Source organism: Varanus komodoensis, unplaced genomic scaffold (assembly GCF_004798865.1).
Source record: "Varanus komodoensis strain SLA01 unplaced genomic scaffold, ASM479886v1 scaffold2, whole genome shotgun sequence".
NCBI lineage: Eukaryota > Metazoa > Chordata > Lepidosauria > Squamata > Varanidae > Varanus > Varanus komodoensis.
The window spans coordinates 40,954,111-40,980,705 of record NW_025335568.1 but is presented as its reverse complement, the minus strand read 5'-3'; the positions used below and the strand labels follow the sequence as shown (position 1 = coordinate 40,980,705).

The following is a 26,595-nucleotide window of genomic DNA, read 5'->3' as shown; positions in this document are numbered from 1 at the left end:
GGATTAAATAAGATGATCCTTAAAAATAAGCAAGACTACATTCCATTCAATTTACAATGGTGTTGGCATTACACATTAGGTATGCCATATATACTGAGCAGTAAGTCCCACTGAACTCATGGGGCTTTTTTCTAAGTAAGCTTTGTTTTGTACAGTGCAAAATAAATAAGGAAGAATAAATCTGTTATTCTTCATGGTGCCGCAAAACTTTGTTTTTCTGCAACACACTTACCTGGCTAACTCTGGAAATAGTTACAAAAGAAACTTAGTACTTTCTGCATCTGTCTTCTGATCTCACAGTTTACTGTTCTCCTGAAACCAGAATATTTGAAATTCTTGGTAACACTCTGATGAAGTGGGCTGTAGTCTGCAAAACTGGTTGATCTTTAAGGTGCCATAAAACTTTGTTGGTTTTGTTAAGTATTTGGTATCTGTCAGGAATCCTTAAATTTCTGTGCACACTTACTTTCATTTCAGGAATTCAAATGTTTAGGTAACAAGACCGTCTTCATTCTGAAACTTAGGGTGTAATCACTCAGTAGATTTTGCTGTGTAAGACAGAAGTTTTAGGCAGAATGACAACAGGGTGTATCTGACTGAAATTATTGGTACTGACTTTGGGGAAAATGTGCATAGGTCTGAACTGCAGATAACTTTATTTCAATGTGCTTTAGAAGAGTGCGACTCTGTGCATATTTGCTTATTTGTAAGAGCCAGACTATGCAATTGATGCTACTACTGGAAGTCAGTCTCATTGAATATAGTGGATCTTAAAAATGAGTATCCAATGGGTGGTACATGCATATGAATACATAGCCAATGGTATCCTACTGCGACTTCCCTTTAGTAATTAGCAGTGCAATTCTATGAAAATGTGCGGACTAAGGTAGATATACTATTAGAGAAGCATGCAAAAAGCAAAAAGAAAGCAATAGCTTATATGGACGGAGGAAACACAGTTCATAAGGTCAGCAGAGAAGCAAAAGGAAAAGGCGACAGGAGTAGGAGAAAATCCTGAATGCAACTTTTCTGCGACTAGGGGGTTTATTCACCCTTAATAAGCATGTATTATTGGAGGAAGCCCTAGTCCTTTTTTGAGAAGGCTTCGTTATTGATTTTATTGCAATTATTGACCTTCCTTAACGCGTCTTGTTCCACTTCTCCTGTAAACTGCCTGGGATGTCTCCCGGAAAGCGGAAGCCAACGGCCGCAGGCGAGGAGCAGGCGGGGACCCAAAGCGCCTTCCTGGGCTGAACTTTTCGATCAATAGGAGGTGACGTGGGCGGGGCGAGTGCGAAGCGCAGCGACGCGGCGCGATGGCAGCCCTGTTAGGGCGACGGCGTCTCCTGGTGGCCGCCTCGAGCTTCAGCGGGCGCAGAGTGTGAGTGACGCAGACGAACGAAAGGCCCCCTCCCCCTCCCCCCCCCGCGCCCCGGATCTGAGGAGAGCGAGAGCCGCTGCTCTCCCTCGCCGCCATTTGCCGTTCCCTCAGCCTTGCTTCCAGGGGCTCCTGCGCCCGGCTTTTAGCCCTCCTGAAGGTCACTGACTGGAGAGTAAAAGGAGGACTGTCAGCCGAGTAGGAATGGGCTTATACTACCCAGGGGTATACTGCTCAGTGAATTCTGAACCTCCTAGCCTTATCCTAGGTAGGCAGGATTGCCAGGACTCCACCCCAGCTAGTTATTAATTATGCTTATATCCTGGATTGTTTCCAGTGAACTACCCAGGGCAGCTTAAATAACTGCTCCTTTCTTCTCCGTTTATCATCAGACAACCCTGTAAAGTTGGTTAGGCTGAGAGTCAGTCACTGGCCCTGAAAGTGGCTCAGGAGAGAATAGAATCCACACTCCTGATTCCCAGTCTGATACTCAAAACACTATGACACACTGTATGTTAGTAACACTCCTTCCTTTCCCTCGGAAGAGGAAATGCACCAGGCAGCAGAGATCTTTTTGAAACTTTCTTGCAATAAAGGCAGTCAGAGGGTTTCCTTTCCCTTGCCAACTCGCCAGCACATGTTCACATCCCATATTTATGCCCTTTCCCCCTCGCTTCTCCCCTCCTCTCCCTCATTTGCCAAGAAGGTACTGGGTGGTTATAATCTTTTCCATCCGCCTATTCAATACCTGCTCCAATGCCTGTTCTTCCCTCCCACTTTGTCCCTCCCAGGTGAATTATAATGAGCTTATTTTCTGTGCCAGGTGTGTTAGCTAATATCCGTGAGACCATTGAGCAAGGGTACTGCTATCTTGTCTATGTGCCAATTTCCTCCTGTTTCTGATCCCGCCCCCCTCCCCCCCAAGGAATTTTCTTTGCTACATTTTTCACTATTCCTGTTTCCTTGCTTCAAATCATCCTTTCGTCCCTATCACTGTATGTGTCTGTTTTGAGCATTTATATACTGCTTTTCAGATCTATAACTTTCCAAAGACTCTGAGCCATACATGAGCAACAAATGTTTACAGAAAAAAGGATGGTGAGAAAGCAGCGTTTAAACAAAATAGATAAACAGTTAAGCCCAGTTTTCTAAAAAGCCTGGGTGAATAAACAAAAAATTTACTGGCAGCAAAAAGATAATCAAGAAGTACTGGGTAAACTTCAAAACTTTTCAGGAGGTTTTTGTTCTGGTTGGAAATTTAATACCAGAATTTATTTGCTCTAATGCCAATACAAAAAGGCTGGAAAAAACAGAAGAGGCCCTGGAGAACAACAACATCATGCAAAGGCCCTGCACATTTCCATGAGTGAAGGATCAGGATTGCACAATATTTCAAATCACCTTTCACCTCAAATGATGCAGACTGGTTGAAGAACATTTAAAGAAAATTTTAATATCTGGGCAGGTTTCTGTGGAGAAAGGTTATCTTTGATGTATCCTGGGCCTAAGCCATTTAAATTCTGAAATACAGAACTAGCAACTTAATGGACCATGAACCAGAGGAGCTATTTCAACACTATTAAGAGGCATTTCATATTGTCAAGATGCAATCAAAACAGGCACACTGGGGGTATGCAATCAAAAGATGTTGCAGTTTATTTGGACATACAGGATATATGAATCACGTAACTACAAATAAGTTAACTACACAAGATGCTTTTATAAGCTTTCAGTTGTGGGATTCATAACAGTGCAAACTCACATTAAATAGAAAGGACAAAGAAGAGAGAAGGAGAAAATAATTCAAAGTAGACAAAACATCTGAATATGAAAATGTAGTGAGAATTAGGAAACCAAACTGGCAACATTGACACCTTGTTAAAGAAGCAACAATCATGAAACTGGTCTGGCAATATTGTTTCTTCTATAATATGCACAGTCTAAGTAGATTAGTTGCCATATTCTTTATTAACAGTTTCTGGGCTGTCTTCAAGGGCAGCCCCATGTACACATGGTAGTAGTTCCAGATGATCATTGGTTAAGCATTATCACAGGCTTGCATGCTTATTTGATGGATCATTAGCCTTTTGATGATTGATGTTGTGGCCTGAAGTGTACCTACTAGGAGGTATGCTACTGAAGTCAGTACAACTTCTGAGTATGTTTTGGGTTTATTTCATTTTTATACTGCCCAATAGCCTAGGCTCTCTGCATGTTTTAATAATTGTGCATATTATCAAAATGACATAAATCTTATTTTTAGATAACGTAGAATTTAAGAAACAGAAAGCACCATCTTTAGTTAGAAGGAAAGACAATCTTGGATATTTTGTCTTTCACCTTCTGCTGCAGTAATATCATTGGTCAGAGCTGAATTGGCTGTACGAGCAGTATCATTAAAGAATGTGGCTACAGTAATGCATCATTTCCCAAGCTGCATGTCTGTCCTCACATTGCGCACCCATCAAATAAAAACTGTGCTTACCAACCAATCATCTGAAATTTTAGTTGATCAATCTCCTCCTCTAACTGAAGCCTTTAATTTTGTACCTTCACAATCTGGGGTGGCTTAAAATGTTTGAAAAGAAGATGCTTCGATAGTTTTTTTCATGCCTTCAAAAGCAGGTCACCCTAAGCATTCCCATGAAAGGGGGTTTCAGGCCTTTGTGCATTCAGCAGAAGGGTCTGAAGGGGGCTTCTATCTGAATTGGCTGACTGTGTTTAAAACACTTAATGCAAACAGGAGATATGTAGTATTGCATATTAAACATGTTTAGCTAAATATATGTAGAACCTGAAATCTTCTTCAGGCCTTTAAATTGATCATGGTGATGGAAATGTTGAAGACATAACTAACGCATGTGACCCTTCTTCACAACTTTATTTTAAATTGATGAAGGACTCTACTGATCAGAGTTCTGATCATTGTTAAAAATATTAAAAATATGCATATTTTACTCTAATTGCACAATTTTATCAAAAGCATTGTCCTGAAAATAACTGTTGTAAGCCTAATGGTAACATATAGGACTTCTCGAGCATGTGGTCACCATCATATTATGATGCAGAGAAGATTTAATGGCTGTAAAACAGAAAAATGTTTATCTCCTAAGAATGGTTTCAGAGAGAAAACTCTTGTAAAATTGTTTTTATGTTTTTGAGATGTGAGGTTGAAGTAAACACTTGAAATATTGGATTCCTAGTAGGCTGAAAGGCATTACTACTACTACTACTACTACTACTATTAACCGTTTCTTTATCCACAACTTTTGTATCTGATGTATAAGTAGCACAATAGCATTATTTTAGTTCACTGAATAGATGATCTTGTTAATTTGCACATGACCAAGAAGTCACAGTTAATGCATATGAAAAGTTAATACCAGTGCTGTGCTTTCATAAACTGAACACCGGAGGGTGCTAATGCAGTAAAAGCTGAAATACATTCTAACATGCTTTCTCTGTTAATCAGAAAATAAGTTTCTTCCTGTTTTGCAACATTTTAGCAAGTAAATCTTGAACAAATATTCAAAATATGAATATCCAAATGCAGATACAAAAACACTGGCAACTACAATACCTGCTTTTAAAATTCTCTGTGAAGCTGAAACTTTGGGTTTATTTTGTTCTATGAACCATTGAAGCCTTGTATTATATATTTGCTAAACATTTTAAGATTAACAACTCTGTCTCATGGTACACTTTGAGAATTTTCATGCTAATTCTCTCTTTACCCTTGTAATATGATTTTGAATTGCTTTGAATTCATTTTATTATTATGCAGCAGAAGTGTTGAAAAAGAAATTGTGTTCAGTCCATTGGTGGCACCATATCAGTGTTAGGAAATACTAGGCATGGCCTTTAAAATAATTCTTGAAATCATCAAATAGTTTTTCCAATTTGAACAAGCCTGATTTATTTTGCAGAATGCAATGTTCTTGAGAAGTTACTGTGATGTACATCTTGAAAAAGACAGAAATCTGACTGTTTTTGCAAGTCTTCACTGAGTGCTGGAAGCATTTAGGCTTTTTTTTTTAACAACATAGTGCTACATTGGAAATGGGTAGCATTACATGGTGGGAGGAAATGGGATTGAGCAGTGCAATATGATTTTGCTAGTTTTGGGTCTGCTGTTTGGACTAGCAGAGACTAACAATTCCCTGGTGGCATGTAGTTTCACATTTAGTGTACCTGTCATTCAAGGAATTCTAGAGCTGGTTCTTACGTTTGTTAGATATGACAAGATTTTCAGTGTTTCAGTACTTCATACTCTAGAAAAGAGTCTGTTATTGGTACAAATATGTACTAGCATCTTAAAATCGCTTTACTAGTGATTCACTGAAGTTGGAGAAGCCCAGGAAACTAACAGTTTCCTAACTCTAACTCTTAGCACTTTCACCAAAGTTCCAAGGATTTTTGTGGGGAAAGACATGATGGTTACATTGGCATAATGTTGATATATGTTGTATTGTTGATAATCTTTAAATGATAGACATATCAATTTAGCATGTTTTGTGAATAGCTAGGAGGTGTTCCTAAGAGCCAAACTACTCTAGATTGGTCCACTACAAGCCAGGCTTGTGCTTTTTGCTTTTGTTTAGGCAATTCTGGTAAACAGACATTCTGTTCTACCTTGATTTTGACCAATTTACACCTGGAGTGCTTCTGCCACTCTTTTTTTTTTTAGTGGCCCTGCCATCTCTTAATTTCCATAGCACTGTATTTGCCTTATCTCCCAAAGAAAAGTAAAACAGAGTGTGTGTAATTAAACCCCTCCATTCCATCTGTGTCATGAATATTTTCTGACCATCCAATGATGCCCTTTAGCAAAATTTATAATTCATTCCTAAGAACTATGCTATGTATTGTTATTATGACTCCAAATAAAGTTGGCACTGGATAATAAGACTTAGATACTTGTGTCATATAAATAAGACAAGACTTTATCTACTTAGTTTAATCTAAATCTGAATTACTTTTGAGCTCTTCCTTTCTTCCTGTTTCCATTGCTAGAAATTCCTTTTCAAAAATTTAATGTACTCATTGTAGTTAAATAGTTAACAGAGACATTTTATATTGAGCTTTCAGGTGACCTAATTTCCCTTAGTACTGTACATTTAGCTTTATACATCTGCACCTAATTTGTAAAATGGACTTAATGAGAAACTTCAAACACTTTAAACATCAATTACAAAGAGGGCAAGGTTTTAAAGTTCCAGTAATCTGTCCATATTGGTCATTGAAACATGATCCCAGCTGGATATAATTCAAGACAGATGTCATTCCAAAGCCTTGAAAATAAGGATCTGATATATGGTTGACACTAACAAGCTGTTATGCTAGGTTGTAGCTACACTTGGTTTGCTGCATGAGAGCACAATTACTGGTTTTGTCTAGTATGGATTTAGGAATACTAGAAGGTTTTTAAAGCGTCTGTACCTCTCAAAATGTCAACCTTAAAAAAGAAAATATTAGCTGATGAGATGGATATGTAATAGGAATGGGGTTCAAAGTGACTTCATTAGCGTTATTATTGATTCTCATTGCTAATTTTAAGACCTAATCTTATGGGTTGTTGCAGCAACAAACAAAGGGAACAGAAGAGAAATTAGTAGCCACTAATCTCCTAAATTCATGAGTAAATTTAGGATAGCAAACACATAACAAACATAGGCTTAGTTTGAATATAGCAACAACTGAGACTATGGGTTGTTAACTATGAACAACTTATGAAGAGAACTCATGGTTTGCTCTTGGATTGTGCAATCTGAGTTGTTCATGGTTAACCTATACTTAACCATAGCATAGGGGTTGCATGTAATGACAATCCATGATTCAACAGCATCAGCCTGTACTTAACCTGGACTCTGAATTGGTGTTATATGCAAACTAAATACAGTGGTGACTTCGAACAGCCTCCTGAAATGAATTAAAATCGAACTCTGAAGTGTTCAAAGTCTGAATCAATTTTCCCCATTTGAAATGATGGAAAGTGAATCAATCCATTCCCATGCTCTAAACAATACTCATTTTGATAAACTTAAACAGCAAATACACATAATTTAAGGTAAAAATAACAACTAAATGTCAAAATTATTAATTAAAACTTGAAAACAATAAAATATGTAAATATGTACTGTATAATAAAATGAAAATTGCATTTACTGTACCTTAGTGAAGAGTGGTGATGTCTTGTACTAATATGCAGGGGTCATATATATAACCAAACACACCAGCGTTACGCAAGAGATGCTTTCACAGCGACAGATGACTTGGGCACACAACAGATGAAGTTTATGCAGTGAACACGTTTTTTCACTGCATGTGCAGTTCGAATGTAGAAGCCTTGTTCAAACTAAAGATCAATTTCATCTTGAATTCAGTGTTTGAACTCTGGAATGTTTGCAGTTAGAATGGTTTGAAATATGAGACACCACTATAAATGTGTGAATCAGTGTTGCTATGGCAGGAATAATCATTGCTTCAGGATGTGACATGACAGTGTCAGTGCACTGCTGTACAAATGGCCACAAGGCATACAAGATAATAAAGAGACTTTTTAGCTATGTTAGTGCAAACCAACTTGCTGAAGGCCGATTCAGAACTTGTCAGCCTCTTTCTTCCCTTCTGGATAATGAATGAAGTACTCACATGCACATGTGCAAACTCTCTTTGTATCACTTGTCTGCCTTCTACTTGGAGCTGATGTCTAATGTCTGAAGCTCCTGCCTATGATGTTTGTTATTGCAATGAAATTCCAGCTGATGCAGCAGGTTTCAAGACCTGCTCCATTGGCTCTGGCAGAATGTGGTACACTGACTATGTTTGAACAATCTCATGAGATGAGATACTCATGAACCTTTTGTTTGCACTCGGTTCTCATAACCAGCCCTTTCTCAGCATGCCAGAGTTGATCTGCAAATCTTCAGTTAACCATTGTTTCCTGTTATATCCAAAATAAGAATCTATTCTTCTTTGCTGTCTCTGGGCATCACACATATGGGGCCTTTGCCTGTGCAGTGCTTGCTTGGAACATTCTAGAGCCATATGTTAGAAGATGTTGTGGACAAGGAAACTTACTGAATTTGGTCATGCAGTATGCATGACCAATTATGCAGAAGATGAACAGACATAGGTTCTGGATTGCAGTAGTTGTAGTGGTACAAATCAGCAATGTCTACTGAAGTAGGATAAGAGCATCTTGCCAAAAATGAGCTTCAGTTGTACATAACACCTGATTAAGAGTTGGCCTGCACTGTAAATGAAAACTAACCTTTCTAAATTTGGAACATAAAGGAAATTGAGAGAAACTGAGAGATGGTTTCAAATTAATCTTCCCTCAGCGTTAGCTTGAGCTGTGCTATGTCTACCAATGAAAAACAAAATATGGTTGCTTAAATAGTTGTTACACTCACCCACCCTCTTTCCTCCCTCTAGAAGAAAATAAAACACTTGAAAGGTTTTCTTGCATATAATTTTCTTGCTGCTTCAGGATTACCTTGGCAAATATCTGTAACTGATAATTACTAGTGGTAATTAAAAGCAGTAGTCTGTTTTCAGAGACAGTGTTCCCTGATACTAAGATGCCACAGACTCACGACAAGAAATGGTCATATTCAGCATCCTCTGCTTATGAATCTAAGAATCTGTTTGGCTGTGTTGAAGGCAGAAAGTTGAGGTGGATGGGTCACTGGTTGCCAGTTCAATGCTTCAGTGCTGGGATTTGTGTGTGAATACGTGCAAATTCTAACAAATGAAAGTAGAATGTAGCTAAGGGCAGTTTATGATCCCCTTGCAGAATTGAAAGTCAAGGTCATAAAATATGGATTTCATGTAGCAAACAAGGTAAAGTTAGAATAATTTTATCTAGAGACTACCAGAATATGAACATCCTAAGTAGAAGAGCACTCATTTCCTAATGAGCTAACAATCCTTAGCCAATTGCAATACACACACAGCTAATGTAACCAGTTACTTAAAAATAGCCTGCTTGAGTAGTAATTCGAATGAAAATGTGGGATAGATATTTAATAAATAGTTATGATTAGGACCTTTCTTCATTCAATCCAAAGTCACTATTTTACATAAAATCCACTGCTTCTGGGAAGTGTCAGGGTCTGTTGGCACAAGAGGGTACAAAGTAAAGGGTAACCTGTTATTTTCTTTGACAATATACATAGTATTAGGTGAATAAATGCATTTTAATCTAGCAAAAAAAGGACAAAATACTGGCATAACAGCATCCTAAGCAGAAATATACACATAATTCTTTAGGTTCAGTGTGCCAATGTCTTGTATTTTCTGTAAGCAAGATGGCATCAGTGATCTACTGCAGTTTACTCTTGGATGCTTTTGGGGGGGGGGGGGGGGGGGAGGTTGGTAAAGCATTTAAAACATATGTGTAAGGATGTGTATGTAGCAGAGCCAGCTAATGAGACTGACTAGAGAACACACATTTCCTGTTAATTCCTTTGTCTCGTACCTCAGTGCATAAGGATCAGGGAAAGGCACTAATTTATTTCAAGTGCCTGAATCAGTAGGATTTTGTTTTTCCCTCTAATTGAATGAAAATCAAGCTCTGTAGTAAAATATTTTAAAAACATTTAATCCCATTTCCTGATGGGAAAAGATGCAAGTGCTGTTTGGCACACCCACAGCCAAGCTGAAACTGTGCATGAATCAAATTAGCAATTTGACTTACATTTTACTGGCTTCTCCTTTCATTTGCCCGTCTCTGCTTGCTTTTTTGTTTTTTTAAGCAAAACCGCAAAGCTCATTAGCACTGTTTTTGGCATGTCATGAGTCATTAAATTTGGAAGTAATTTGTAGCATTCAAAGACTGCTGTCCACAAACTATTTACCCCAGAAAATATTGTAGATTAAATTAGATTTTTTTTAGTCTAAAACAAGTTGTTTGAAGATTGCAGCTGAAATGCAATCCACTATATATTGTCAACCTGTTTTTGATGTTACCTATACTGATTAGTTTACAAATTGCACACGATTACTGTGGGTACTGAAGAGTTTACTTTTGGTTTTTGTGCTTTATAAAGAAAAATGAAGGCATTTTATATATTTTTATGCTGAAAAATGTTGCAGCTTTCTTTGCGGATGTCAGCATATCTTGATCTCTGCATTGCCAGCACCCAGGATACTTTCTCCATTTGAATTACTTCCCACTGCCATAACTTTGGGGCTGCCAACTTTATTTTGAGAGCTCTATTAATTGTTTGAGAAATGGGTGGGAAAATTCCTTGCACCTGGAAAGCTCAGAGGGATAAAGCTCAAGACATCCTTTCCCTTGTGGTTCTTCACCTGTGAGTTTGTCCTGGAATAGCAATAAAAATTCCGTGGACCATGTTTTATGTGAGACCATTAGGCAACATGAGAATTTGGGCTTAGCTGCCCTTCATTCACTGGGACACTGAAAGGTGCCATTTACAAGCTCAAAGCGCCTGCAGAAAAGCAAAACAGGCTTGTAAACTTAAATTCTACACCCTGCAAGGTTCCCAGCTTATAATGGAGGTTACAGGCCTAGATTATCAACACCGAAAATGTGGTTTATGGGTTTAAAGGAAAATTGGAGGAAACTGGGAAACATCTGCCTACAGAAATTGGACAGAACAGTCTTTTATTCCAATGTCGTTGCTTACTATCTTGCATGAAGAAGGTAAATATAGAAATCCAGATATGTGATTCTTCCCAATATTGAATTCTCAGTTTGTTGCAATAATCTTAAATACTTCACTGACTTTTTAGTACACTTAAATTTCTTCCAGTGCATCCCTAAACATGGCTAATAAACACCACTGAGTTTAATGGGACTTTCCCCCAGGTAAATATGTATACAACTGCAACCTGTGTTTGCAGATCTGAAGATGAAGATTTTATCAATATTTTTAGAGCATTTTCCAATTTACAAAACAATTTATCCTTATCTAATTTAACCTCTCAAAAAGGCAGGGTAGGGTGAGCAATAGTAACCTGCCTTTAGTGATGGATTTGTGACCCAGCAGGAATCTGAACCTGGGACCAGCACTGTAGGTGTAGTCCATCTGGCGGTGATTGTTTCTGAACCCCTGATGTCTACAAGCAGCAGTGGAATTATTTGTATGAGTTAAATTACCTGAGCCATATCATTCTTCCAAATTCCAATGTCCCATTGCTTGCTTGTTCCCATGTGCTGTGTAAAACTTTGTTGAGGATATTGGGATTCACTGTGGATCCTGTGGGTAGGACTAGGCCTGCACAGCTTGCATCCTATTGCATGAATAGAATATTGTAAGGAAACTATCTAAGGAAGATTAACATGGAGAAATGGATAATGTGCATAGACTGGGGTTGTTTTACATGGCCCAGGGGATCCATTTATAACCTTGAGACTCCCAGGTTTGTGTTAAGCAAGTATATAATTTTAGCTTCCCCTGGCAGTAGAAATAAGCTTAACAATATGATGGCAATGCACACTAAAGAAGAAGGATAATCATTTAAGCCTGCAATCCTGCACCAACCCTGTTGAACTCAGGGGAGTAGATCTGTATAGGATTGCACTGTAGGAAAAACAGATCCTCAGATATTGCTCTCCAAATAATCCTCTTGTCTCTTAAAATGGGCATGTTGATTTCTTGTGATCCCAGACAAAGAATCTAACAAAATACATAGAGCATGTTCTTTGACATTTGTAGCACGTATCCAGATAATATGCAGATTACAGAAACAACCTGGAATTGAAACACAAATTTGATTCAGCTCTCTGGTTTTTAATGTTTCTGAACCCATTCTTTGTGGTGAAAAAATTGTATATTTTTAGGTAAGGGAACCTATGAAAATTTCCTTCTACCTTCATTCAATGACTGAATTTTTAACCAGATGGGAACAAATGCTTGTTGGTAACGCTATGGTCAGGACCCAATTATGGAAGTTCTGGAATAACCTTAGGGTTTTTGTGGGGGCTTTTTGGCCTGCTCTCCTACAAAGTCAGTTCTACCTGAAACCCATCTTTTTCCCACTCCAACCTGCAAATACTTCTGTGAGCTTGTGTTTTTTTCTGCATTGGCTGAATGGTCCAGACAGTTTAAGCCTTCATCTCTTTTGTGTAGCAATGTGGCAATATATGCATGAATGGTACACTGTTATAGGCCTTTTTCTGTTGTGACCTATTCTTTTTCACACTTCAGTTTGCAAATCATCAGCCAAACCTGCACAAACAGTGGCCCAGAGTATGGGTTAGTTAATACTGGATTGTCGTTACCTCTGAACCCGAAACTAAGAGTTGTCAACCACAAACCCAGAATGAGCTAGAGAATGTCTAGCTTTTTGTGGGGATGTTAACTGGATTGTTTGAACTATGTGTTATTGTTACATACAAATCCAAACCATGAGTTTACTTCGATTATTCACCAGGCTACAGCGGTGGTAGACAAGAATGATTAAAACAAAACAAAATAAAACAGAACTTCTCTGCTTGCCAGGATTGCTGCTCCCCATTTGGGATACAGGGAGGTAATAGGCAAAGGAGGAGGGAATCAACTCAGGAACTAGAAAAACAACCTGTGCTTTGCACAATTGTCTGGCAGACAAATTATGGACGAACTTTGGGTTGTTGTTACATGCAAACCAAATCAAATGCTGGAAGGAGAATCACCTTCACACATTCTGTTTCTGTTTCACAGTGTAGGTGCCATTTCAGAGGCTTGGTCTGTAGGTACTTGTACTGGCTGAGCTCAAGTAGACAGCAAGTGAAGAGAAGGTTGTGGTTGTTTTATCATTGATACTATTGTTTTAACAGGTTATTGTTTTATTACATTGCTACTGTAAGTTGCCTTGAAGTATATTGATACTATAAGTTTCAAGAGGACAGGTTAAAAATTCCATAAAAAATCAAACCTGTACAGTTCGTTTCCAGTCTGAAATTGCAAGTACGTAAAGTTAAATTTTATCCATTTCTTGATTTTCTCAAACCAGTGTAAAGGCTATTTAGGGTCAAGGTTGGTCCAATTTCTAGGAAGCTGGGACCCATGCTCAGCAATGTTGTTGTAATAACTTATGCTTAGAACTTATTCTCCATGTAGTCTTATAACTGAATTTGGCTGTTTTTTGGGAAGGAAATTTATCGTTACAAGTATTGGCAATCCCACCTTCTCCCAGATTAATTTGAAACTTTTTCTTGTATATTTGCCTTTCTAATAAATAGGCTTATAATTTATAAATACTTAACTAACAGTAATAATGATTTCATTTCAAGGAGTACATGCAGTTCTTTTTATTTTAGGTATACACACTCAACTCACAAATACAGATAACTGTGTTGCTAATTAGAACAAACCAAAAGTGTAATAGTAGTATAGTACTTTTATTAGGAAAAATGCAAAGGCACAAACTAAGGGAACAGCTTTTACATTATCTAGATAATTTCTTTGTGCTGTATTATAGATAAGGTTTTACTGAAACACACATACCCTTCCTTAAGTTTATAATGTAGGATATGTGTTGCAAATGAATACGACAGTCTTGTTCTGACTTAGTAGATAGCAAATGCCATCAATTAAAAGATAACTAATGTTTGAGTAAGAAAATATGAGGTGGCACTAGGAATGTGTCAGATCAGTCAGTAGAACACCTGAGTAACTTGTGAAGGATTATAGTTTATAGCAGGTGTAACTGCAACCTCCTTTCTGTGAAGTTCTTCACTTTTAAAGAAGACTGAATCTACTAACTTTTTGTAGACTGAGATCACAAGTTGTTTATTGAAGAACAATCAAATAGAAATAAATAGGAAAGTGAAATAAAAATACAAGAACAATCCGGGGGAAGCCTCTAGCTCCAGCCAAAATAGTGAACTTTAAAAATTATCCCCATCATTTTGCATTATTCCCTCTCTTTTTCTACAGGCATAGGATACACTTCTGAGTAAGACTGACACCAAGATGTTAGTACCCTTTTCCATTTGCCACCCTTCTTGCTATGTGAACAACTGTTTTTCTATCTCTCAGAAGATGTTTTGATTCAGCCAGTGCATTGTAAGCTTGTTATAGAAACTTGGTGTGGCAATACAAACATGGACCCTAAAAGAGGCTCAGCAAGCAAGGTTGTATCCTTCCTACTCTACTCTCTGAAACACTGTCAAGGTGTATTGGGTAGGGACTAAAAGCAAAGTCTACATAGCCTCCCATTCTACTTGTTGGTGTTCCAGGGCAATAGTGATCAAATAACCCTGAAGCATTTCCAGATTATAGACATATAGTCCATGAAGGATGCCTGGACCACAGTTCTTTTTTGCCTGAGAAGCAATGATAGGAACTTCTGAGGAGGAGGAGATTTGAGGTGGGAAAGAAACTTGGGAGACCATACGGGGAGTTAATACAATGCACAACTAGAGAAGGCAGTGTAGGAGATGATGCTTGCCTAATACTCAATTAGAACATTCATCTGGGAGTGGTTTGAAAGTTGGCACTGTTTTAGACCTCATTCCATCAGCTGTAGGCAATGTATGACCCTCCAAATGCTTTGACCTTCATTTTACATCAGCTCTACCCAGCCTATGTTGAAGGACCATAGGAATTGTAGGCTAAAACATCTGGAGCGCAAGAAGTTGCCCATTTTTAACATAGAACATGGATGCCTTATTAGCTCTGCTGGTGCCATTTATAAGCAATAGGATTTGGAAGCCTTTTTGCTAGTCATACTTGTCCATCTATCTTAGTCTTTTCACCTTCACAAAAGGTGTCTCTTTAATAACAATTTCTATTAAATGCCTTGGTTTGTATCATACTATAACAGTCCATCATTGTGATGGATCTCAAGGATGCTACACAGTCTTAGTTTCCCATGATCTACAGTATATTATGTATTAATTATCCTTTTTACAAAAAGGTTTTCCCTTATAGATATAATACTTTGATGTGATAGAACTATTTAAATACTGTCAATACTTGTAAACTGTCTCAAGATGCCAGTAGATGGATGGTCTATAAAAGCTTTAAATACATACATACATTTTGAACATAAATAGTAAGTCCTGGCAGTTTTGAATACAAATATTAAGTTCAAGTTTGTTCTGTTGATATTTAAAATAATTTGAGAGTAAGTGCAAAACCTTGACTGCAGCTTAAGAACAGACTCAGACTCCAGTGTTCTTTTGAGCTGTTGACAGATGTGGAAAAATGTAGTCTCAGTTCCCAAACACAATTCTCTTCCCTTTTTAATGCAAACTATGAAGGATAACTTCTTGTATACTGCAATATGTCCAGAAACACCACTGAGCCACTGATGTACCGTCATCTTTAAAGAAAAATTGAGTGTGGATTTGAAGTCGACAAGTGATGAAAGTAGCCCTGAGGTTGTCAATTAGGAAGCAAGGGCCTGGAATTGGTAAGTTATGAGGCAGTTCTCCTTTTCTCCCTCCCTCCCTTTTTTAAGGTCTTGTAAGATCTTTATTGCTCAGGATATTTTTTAAAAAAGTTGCATTGAATTGTTTTCCAAAGTGTATCTCACAGACAGTATTTCCTTAAATCCTTTTAGTCTTTATTTGATTTGCAGCTTTCTAAATGCAGAAGGCTAAAGGCAAGTCATAGAAAATAATGGCAAAAGAAGCACAATAAATCTTTCCCATGATTTTGTGTATGGCTCTAATTCCAGTTTAATTTGTAAAACATTCTTTGCATGCAAATCTTTAAATGTGAATTTGGATGGTAAATCCAAACCTCTGTTAAAACTGGAGTGTTAGAATGGAATATGTTTTATATCTATCCATAATTTTGCCTTCTAATGGCTTTGATTTGAATGTTCAAGTCAATGGGCCAATTCAAATGGTCATGTAGCCTGCCATGATTTATTTAAGCCATAGTGGGTCGCAACATTATTATATTTAAAATAGTTGATGATTATTTTAAATATCCAAGTCACAACTGTGGCTTGTTGTGTCATCGGAACTGGGAATCTGTACCTTATAGAAGGGTTGAACATGTAATCCTAAAATTGGCCATAGTTTCTATGAGGGTTATTTAACTCTTGCAGAGTCCTCAGTCCTCACATCTTGATGACCCAACAAGATGTAAACATGGCTTGAATGTTTAGGATGTTTTGTGAGGGTGCGATGGCTCACTGTGTAAATAAACCATGATGAGCCAAAGTGATCATGCAAACCAGATCATTATACACTTCTTCAACAACAACAACAACAACAACAACAACAACCCTTCTTTAGATATGTCCAGAGTAAAAAGCAGAGGAAAGAAATAGGAGTTCAACTACTCAGGATGAATGACAAAATGATAACAGATGGCAGAGAAAAGGCAGAAGTGCTCAACTCCTACTTTGGCGCAGTCTTCTCTTAAAATAAAATTCAGGACCTTCCTGATGAAGGGGAAGTACGAGCTGATGGAGCATGATGGCAGCTCAAGATTAATACGCAAATCAATCATCTAATTGGGTTGAATGAGTTCAAATCTCCAGGACTAAATGAACTCCATCCTACAGTCATAAGGGAGCTGCAGAAGAACTCTCAAACAACTGCCTGGGTGGTTTCTCATTTTTGAGAACATTTCTTATCTTCGATAAATCATGGAGGACAGGGAAAATGCCAGATTACTGGGGATGGGCAAATGTTGCCCTTATCTTTAAGAAAGGAAAAACAAAGATGAACCTGGGAGCTACAGACCAGTCAGTCTGACATCAATCCCTGGGAAAATTCTGGAGCAGATTATAGAGCAGTCATTCTGCAGGCACTTTGAAAACAATGCAGTGATTACAAGAAGCCAACATGAATTTCTCAAGAACAGATCCTGCCAGACTAATCTGATTTCATGTTTGGATTGGGTAACCTCCCTTATGGATTGTTGCAATGCTGTGGACATAATATATCTTGACTTCAGCAAAGCCTTTGACAAAGTGAGTGTTCTTCAGTGGCTCCTTCTCAAACTGGGGAGAGGTAGGTGATGTGGGGTGCCGTAGGACTCTACCTGGCTCTTCAGCCTTTTTATTAATGATTTAGATGAGTACTGGTTAGGCCTTTTATGGAGTACTGCATCCAGTTCTGAGCTCCACAGTTTAAGAAAGATGCAGACAAGCTGGAAAGGGTTCAGAGGGTGGCAACATGGATGATCCAGGGACTGGAAACAATGTCCTATGGGGGGAGATTGAAAAAACTGGGCATGTTTAGCCTTGAGAAGAGAAGTCTGAAGGGAGATATGCTAACCCTCTACAAGTACTTGAAAGGTTGTCACAAAGAGGAAGGACAGGATCTCTTCTTGATCATCCTGGAGTGCAGGACACTGAATAATGGGCTCAAGTTACAGGAAACCATATTCTGGCTAGATAAACATTTCCTGTTAGAGCAATATGACCAATTAACTAGGGAAGTTGCGCGTTCGCCCACACTAGAGGCATGCAAGATGCAACTGAACAGCCATCTGAGAGGGATCATTTAACTTGGAATTCTGCACTGAGCAGAGGGTTGGACCCAGTGGCCTTCTAGCGTCTTTCAGCCATACTATTCTATTATTCTATCATTCTGGTTCATTGTTGCTGTGGCTAGCTAACCTCTTAGGTGTTCAAGTCAGCAACCTGATGCATTCACATTGTGTGAATAATGTTACATCAAAAGGTAAGAATTGAAGAAAAATGTATCGAATGTTTTTGCGGTTAGAGAAAATGAATCTTTCTGCTTTTCTAGTCACAGAAATAGCTGCTGTGACTGTGATCTGTTATGATTCCCCACTAAAACTTAAAAGAACATGCAAATAGAAAGTGTTTATAATGCTCTTGCTGGCTGTCAGCTTCTGTTCCTCCTCCTCCTCCTCCTCCTCCTCCTCCTCCTCCACCACCACCACCCAGTCTCATAGGCAGAAAAACAGTGTGAAGTGTTTTGAAGTGGTGTTTCTAATAATGTATTACTTTGCGTATTTCTACTACATTTACTTTTAGTGGGAAAACAATAGCAATGTCTTCAGTATAACTTCCTTTAAGTGTTAAGTACCTATACAACCTTCTGTTCTCATGTTTTTTTTTCTTTTTAAAATTTAATTAATGAGCATTATATGAGCATGCCCAGTTAAATAAAGAATTTGACATCCTGAGAGTCAGTGTGGTATAGTAGTTGGAGTATGGGACTGGGACTCCAGAGATGAGAGTTCAAGTTCCTACTCAGCCATGAAACGCACCCGGTAACTTTAGACTTTAGGCCAGTCACTGGTCGTCACCCCATCTCACCGAGTTGTTGGGAGATTAAAATGGAGAGGATTATATCCAAGCCAACTTGGGTTCCCTGAAGGAATAAACGTTCAAACTTGTTTCTTTTCCTATACCCTTCATTTTGCACAAGTAAAGCTACATTTATTTTATTTATTTACTTACTATACCATCCAATAGCTGAAACTCTCTAGGTGGTTAACAACATTTCCCAAAAACATTAAAATAATAGCAGTAATAGCATTTTTTGCCAAATAAAAAATCCAAAATTAAAAACTGTTAAAGCAACAAACAATGACAAATAGCCCTGCAAAACACCTGGGATAAGTACAGTATTATATTTAGTAGCACCTCTGAGTAAACAAGCATAGGATTGTTCTATGCTACACAATTTTCATAAGTATTTAGTTTGAGTTTTTAATTTTTCCCTTCCAAGAGGTTTAAGGCAGGATTGTGTATATTGCTTCCTTGTCCAATGTAGTGTCCCATCATTCCTGGCTGAGAGTTGCAGTCCAGTACCTGGTTGGGCACCGCAGTAGGAATGCTGATATATTGTTTGTGCCCTCACTTATCCTCAAAACAACCTTGGGAATTGTGTCACGCTGCAGTGATGAAGTATACTGCATAGGTGAATAGTGTTTGTACCCTGGACTCCTGAACTCTAAGTCAAATATTATCCATCACACGGCATTGGCTGTTCCTCCTTTTTCAAAGAACCCAGAACAGCTTAAACTTGCTATACAGGCAGTCTGCTATCTAGGCAGCTTACAGGTCAGGCTTGCTTAGCCTCAGCAGGAGAATTCTATCATGTGTCTTAAGACCAAATAGGATAAAAAGGCAGACATAAGTTTGAAGGCATTTTGTAGATAATCTGCTGAGGTGGGATGTCTTACAAGAAAATCTTATATTATCTTCCTCCAAAGTATGATGTCTTAAAGAAAATAATCTCTGACAGATAGTTATCTGAAAATAACTTCATTTTATGCTTAGATGTGGATAGAGTGCAGAGTACATGAGTATGATGGAAGCATGCATGTGAAACTTGCTTCCTGTCCCTTTTAACATTTACAGGTTCCAATATTTTAATGGGAGACATGGCAAAGTTTATATTTCTGCTTCCTTTATGCTCAATAAGGGGGGACCCACAGATTTTGTACATGTATGCCAGAACAAAAAAGTTAGAAAATGAAGATTTAATCTTGACAGATAGTTCAAAGGAGTGTAACTGTTCTTGGTCAGAATGCAAAGCACCAGCTCATCAAAATTTCTGTCTTGATGTGAGGCTTACAAGGCAGGGAAAAGCTTTCCTTGCAAAAGGATCTTTGATGCCACGTATACACATTTGTGCATTCAGACAAACAATTATTTCATGTCTAAACTGAAAGTGTAAAGTCCTGTGTGAGGTTGTGGCATTGCACTGGAAATGGCACATATGAAACATAGAAACAGAGCGAGTCAGAAGGGGCCTCCCGGGCCATCTAGTCTGACCTCCGGCACCAGCCAGCTCCGCTCACGACATGCCCACCATGTGGACGTCCAGCCTATCCTTGAACACCCGCACCGATGGGTCCTCAACAACCTCTCGTGGAAGCCCATTCCACACCCTCGGGGTCCTGACTGTCAGGAAGTGCTTCCTGGCATCCAAATGGAACCTTGGCACTATGTACCTTGAAGACTGGCACTATGTACTTAATTTCTGATCTTAAGTTATTTACTTTGGACTACAATCACGGAAATTTCTTTTAAGTATCCCAATGTTATTCAAGAATATTAGAGTTCCTAATTCCCACTCCCACTTACATTTCAGAGTTTGTGAATTGCTGATGTCCCTGATCTTGTTTATGTATTTCTTCATAGCCTGACTTTTTGCTATGTTGTTGCTGCCATTGGTCATATTGATTAATTTACAGTACAACTTCTACGGATCTGTTGCCTTTGGCAAACCCTGTTGATGCCATTCTTTGCTTCATTGAAATAGATCCTTTTGACTGACAACATCTACTTAAGTTCCCATACAGTGTTTTCAGGTTGGCTTTATAGACTCTCACACAGCTTAAGCTGTCCTGTAATTGAGTTCTGTTAATATATAGTCAGTGACATTAGAGTGGTTCCTGGCTACCAAGTGTCATCTCTCAAGAGTATGAAAAGAAGTGATCATATATTGTGGAGTGTTCAGCAGTTGTATTCACAGTGGAGCCTTTTCTGTCTGTAATATGCAACACAGCCAGTTGAATCTTTATCTTTAGCTTCTAGTGATTACACATTTATCTTGGCTAAAATCCTGTGCCAATTAAACTCAATGGGAATGTGGCTGTTAGGCAGAATGCTTGATTAAAAAGCCTAACTATATAGCTGGAATGTATTTTTGTATTTGCTTGAAACACCAGCTCCCATTATACCTGCAATATATACCCCAGTGTAAAATTTGGCACAGGTGCCTTATTGGAAGGAGGTCTAATTCTTCCCCTTCCAACACACACACTTTGCTTTTCAACAAAGACAAAACAAGACATAATGCAAAAGTAGAAAGTACTATTTTTTTAAGATAATTTGCTTACAGAATGTTGAGCTTCCCTAGTTGGCCAGCTCTTTGAGTATATTTTGCTTTTCAAAGTTCTGAGAAAAATGTATTTGAAAAACATTAATGAACTGAGCAAACAGCACTGCAAGGTGTTGCTGGAGGCTGACTTCTAGAGGACTTAATCTTTTTGAAGAATCAAAATTCTTCATCAGGCTGAAGATGAAGGAAGGATTGGTTGGAGAGCTCTGTCCTGCCAATATAGTGCATTTTTAACCATTTTGAAGACATCAGAATTGTTTTCTTTGAGGTTTAGTAGAAAATGGAAGTTCAGTAGTTTATAACTGCTAGTACCCAACTTGGCTATGTCTTCTTTGGCCTGAGGAATAGCATAGATGCACAGTGATACTGAAAGCATTTTGAAGAAAAAGTTTCTTCTGTATCTGCATTGAATAGGAACAGTTGGAAATTTCAAGAAACCTGAAGCTGTTCTTTATTCTAGCTGTATTTGTTTTTATCACTGACTTGCAGAATTGGTCTTGAATTTTGTTATCATTTATTATATAAATGTAATAAATGTTATTTTATGATGGAACTCAAAAAAGTACATATAGTGTCACTAGGGGCTCTCCCATCAATTCACTGACCAGCCTAAGATCTCCTTCAGTTCAGCACAATTGCTTTATGATGTTTCATTTAAACCACACCTGGGGACCAGTTAGTTAATGGGGACTCACAACTGCACCATGCACTGATTTAAATAGATATGTTTTTATTTGTTGCATTTTATTGTATTTTCTTGTAACACTATTTTTAGCTTTAGTTTTTCTAACTAAACTAACCAAAAACCTTTATCATGGGGTAATGTATATGTAGCAAAAAACCCCCAAACACTACTGGTGCTCTAAAAGCATGAGCACTTCTAGTCCTCCATTCTGTTCCTTTAGTGGCCAACTGTATGCTGCAGCTCACTGGCCGGGTGAGCTGCAGCATAAAGAGCGGAGCGTCCGCCATTTTGTTCAGTCTTTGTGACCGCTGTTCGCTGTGCCTCGTGCCGCTTTCACTATTGCTCTGACCGTTGCTCGTATAGCCTCTTTTCTTCTCGATTGTTCTCCCAGTTGTTATAGCCCCAGTATTTTCTTCTTGTTCTTCTTGTTCCTGTTAGTTCCTCTACTTCGTATAATTCTTGTAAGTTTCTCTATCGTTCTACCTTTCTTTTGATCTATTTAAAAAAAAACAAACCAAAAATATATACTTACCCTCTGCACTATCTCTCTTTTTTCCCTTTCCTGCAATGGCGCAGCGAGCGGCTTTCCACAAATGCGCAGAGTGCGGGTCAAAAATGTCACCAACCGACCCACATGATCTATGCCTCCTCTGCTTGGGTGAGGGGCATAGGACCAATAAGTGCTCTCACTGCCTGGCCTTCTCTAAGTAGGCCAGGAAGAACCGTGAGAATCGCCTCCGGAGGCTCCTCTGGGATCAGGCCCTCATGCACTTCGATCCACTGGTTGCTGCTCCAAAGCCTGGCTCTGCTTCAGTGGCCCCACCTTCACGCCCTTCGGACGAAGGAGCGTCTTCTGCGGTGGCTCCTTCTGCTTCTCCCAAGAAGAAGCACGAGAAGCGAAAGCATGCCAAACCCGACAAGTCGGCAGGCCATAAGAAGACCAGGAAGGAGAAAGTTTCAAAGCCTTCCAAGAAATCGAAGGATTCGGAGCACCCTCGACACCGGGATTCGGATTCGATGACCCCCCTCGGTACCGGCGGCACTTACTGTACCGACTCCACCCGACCCGGTGCTTCAGGAGGCTATGCGGGTTACCCCTCAAGGATCCCCATGCCATGTGGCTGACCTTTCCACCGGGCCTCTTCTAACTCTTCAAAGAGGCTCAATTTCTGATGGGGAAATTCAGGACTCCCCCCCTAGGACTCGGTCGCCTACACCTATGCCTGCGGCCACTATGGAGGCAGATGTGCAGATGTCCCCACCTAGGAGCTGGAGGAGCCGCTCCATGGAGCAGCGTTTGGAGGAATGGCATCATCCCTACTATCACGCCTGGGGTGACCCGCTCTCCATTGGATATTATCCTGCTCCTAGAGGTCGATCTTCTCCACCGTCCCGCGACCGACCGCAGTCTTCGGACCCAAGACATGCATCTCCGATACCTCCTCGGGATGGAAGTAGCTGCTCCTTCTCCCCAGTGGAGTCCTCGTCATCGGCTCCCCCATATTATGGTGCCAACTCTGACAATTCGGAGGTCGATTCAACCTCCCCTGACGTCGCTGTGACCTCCCAGGGCCCTGCGTCACCGGACAAATCTCACGTCTCCTTCACGGAGCTGATGTCCCAGCTTGTCCATTCCCTCGATATCGATGCCGTCCAGCATCTGGGACCAACTATGGACAAGTTCTACGATGTTGTCCGTGGGGAGCAGTCTACATCGGTCGTCCTGCCACTGATTACCACCTTACAGCAAGCGATGATGCAACCCTGGGACTTGCCCTCTCACCCTCAACCCACTTCCCAGAGGTACGAATCCATGTACCGGGTTTGGGAGGAGTACATCCCCTTCCTCCTCTGCCACCCCAAGCCAAACTCAGTCGTGGTGGAGTCCTCCCAGGGTAGGGGGGCGAGAGGTCACACTGCACCACGGGACAAGGAGGGCCGAAAGATCAACTTCCTGGCCAGGCGAGTCTACGCTGCTTCAGGCCTGGGGCTGCGTATCTCCAACTACGAGGCGACGTTGGCGAGGTACCAATACTTCATCATGCAGCGCCTCCACAATGTCGCCTCGACCCTCCCGGACCACCAGGGTGACCTGGCCAAGGTCCTCATCAAGGAGGCAATGCAGGTTGCGGTCCAGCAGTTGTCCACAGCCAGACATCATGTGGACACGGACTCGAGAGCCTTGGTCAGTGCCGTTTCGCTCCGGAGACACCCTGGCTCAGAAATTGTAACTTCCTGGAGGAGACTAAACGTCATATAGAGGAGATGCACTTTGATGGGTCCGGGCTTTTCCACTCTCGCACCAACCATAAATTGAAGAAGCTGCACGAATCCTGCACGATGGCACACAGGATGGAGATCCAGACCCAGACCAGGCGTAAGTGGTCATGGACTTGTCCATCTTATAGGCAGTCCTACCAGCCTAGGCAGCAGCCCCAGCACCGGCAACAGCAGCACCACCGTCCACAGACCCAGCAACGTTATCAACAGGGCCGTCGCCATTTCGATGACAGGAGACAGCGGTGACGGACTGGCGAACCTCTCCTCTTCCTCTTTCCATACCCACCCCCCTCTCATCTGGGGATCGGCTCTGAAGCTGACTCCCCATTTGGGAGTCCATTACATCTGATCAGTGGGTACTGTCCATCATTCAGCACGGCTGTCGGATAGAATTCGACATCGTTCCTCCTTCGAATCCAATCCGATTTACATCATGCTTGCCGGTACTGCTCAATGAAATACAGCAACTTCTTCGTAAAGGAGCGATTCGTCAACTTTCCCTGCCTGACGGACTTCATGGATTCTGTTCCAGATATTTTACAGTCCCGAAGCGGGATGGTGGTTTACGTCCGATTTTGGACTTACGTAATCTGAATCGATTTATTCTGACAAAAAAGTTTCGGATGACCACCCTTCAAAATATTTTGCCGTTGCTGAGGAAAGAGGATTGGTTCGCCTCATTGGACCTGAAGGACACCTTTTTCCACATTTCGATCCACCCTAGTTATAGGCGTTTCCTTCATTTTGCTATTGCACCCCTTTTCTACGAGTTTACAGTTTTACCCTTTGGACTGGCCACGGCTCTGAGAGCATTCACCAAATGTATGGCCCCTGTCTGTGCCTTCCTACGCCTCCAAGGCATACAAATTTACCTGTATCTTGATGATTGGCTGCTAGTGTCCCAGTCTAGGGAAGGACTCCTTGCATCCATCCGTACAACCTGTGCCTTATTGGATGATCTGGGCCTACGCATTAATACCGAGAAATCTTCTCTTCTTCCGACGCAGACAATTACCTTCGTTGGAGCCCTCCTGGATTTGACGTTAGAGAAAGCCTTCCTTCCTCTGGACAGACAACAGACTCTTGCTCGCCACATCCATCAAATGCGACGAGACAGGACAGTCCCGGCGAAGTCCATTCAGAGGATCCTGAGACATATGGCTTCCGCGGTTGCTGTGGTGCCACACGCCAGGCTTCGACTCCGTCCGTTACAACTCCTCTTCAACAAGATGTTCCACCCTCAGAGAGACCCACCATCGAAGTTAATTTGAATCCCATCCTTGGTGCTCCATTCTCTACTTTGGTCGGTACTTTGGTCGGTACCAGCCAATCTGTCTGTCAGAGTTCCCTTCAGGGCATGATGTCCTTCGATAACCCTTGGTACCGACACATCTCTTCTGGGATGGGGAGCAATATGCTCCGGCCTATATATCCAAGGAACGTGGAAGAGTCCACGAATCATATCAACTTCCTGGAGCTGTTGGCAGTATTCAAAGCCCTACGCTGTTTCGAAGACATTCTCCAACACCAGGTCATTCAGATAACTTCGGACAATGTAGCTACCATCTTCTATCTGAACAAACAAGGGGGGACAAAGTCACCAACTTTGGCCAGACTTTCAATGAAAATTTGGGACTGGTGCATTCCGAGAGACATTACGCTGATGGCTGTTCATCTAGCTGGTGCGGACAATGTGCAAGCAGATCTTCTCAGCAGGCACATGTTCATCTCTCACGAATGGGAGCTAGATCCTCACACACACGCAACCATCTCTTTCATCGCTGGGGTTCCCCCGACGTGGACTTATTCGTAACCCAACAGAACAAGGTGTGCAATGCATAGTGTTCGAGAGCAGGGATCGGAGACAGATCCTTAGGGGATGCTTTCATGATCCCATGGAACAACATGATCTTTTACTCCTTCCCTCCAATCCCTCTTATGATGAGAGTCATAGCGAAGATAGTATACGATCGAGCCTCGGGGATTCTAGTTGCCCCTTGGTGGCCACGTCAAGCTTGGTTTGCGACACTACTCAACATCTCTCATGGGGAATACCTTCATCTACCACTGCTTCCGTACCTTATAACCCAACAGGGCGGTACACTTCGCCGCCTGGACTTGCTGTCATTGAACCTAACAGCGTGGTGAATCCGATAGCTACCATTGCGCCACCGGTATCGATGACAACTTCAACTGAATCAAATCCTGCTGTCAAGTCCGATCGATTCAGCGTTTCCTCTTCCCTTCTTCATTCCGCACCATCGGATTCAAGGCTTGACCCGTTGAATTCGACAGCCTTGCATCCTGATATCCAACATATCCTCGATTCTGCTTGAAGCCGTCCACACGGAAATCTTACGCGGCTAAATGGAGACGATTCTCTACCTTTGCCGAGTCTCGTTCGTTCTCTCCATTTACGTCATCTATACATCAAATCCTTCAGTTCCTATTAGAACTTCACCATTCCGGATTAAAGCCGTCTTCGATTAAAGTGTATACGGCAGC

The 26,595-nt window shown here is 40.5% G+C and overlaps 1 protein-coding gene across 4 annotated transcripts in view; it reads left to right on the top strand.

The window, feature by feature from the left end:
- Positions 1 to 634: 634 nt before the first annotated feature.
- Positions 635 to 26,595, top strand: part of CLYBL (citramalyl-CoA lyase) — a 228,273-nt gene continuing 202,312 nt past the window's right edge. Inside the window, exon 1 of one of the 4 annotated variants that reach the window (XM_044428511.1) lies at positions 635 to 1,381. In XM_044428511.1, the coding sequence (XP_044284446.1) occupies positions 1,317 to 1,381 (65 nt within the window). In that variant the 5' untranslated portion in view covers positions 635 to 1,316. Of the gene's footprint in view, positions 1,382 to 9,819; positions 15,749 to 26,595 lie in introns of those variants that run through there. The other 3 variants (XM_044428512.1, XM_044428513.1, XM_044428514.1) reach the window with 3 other exon arrangements.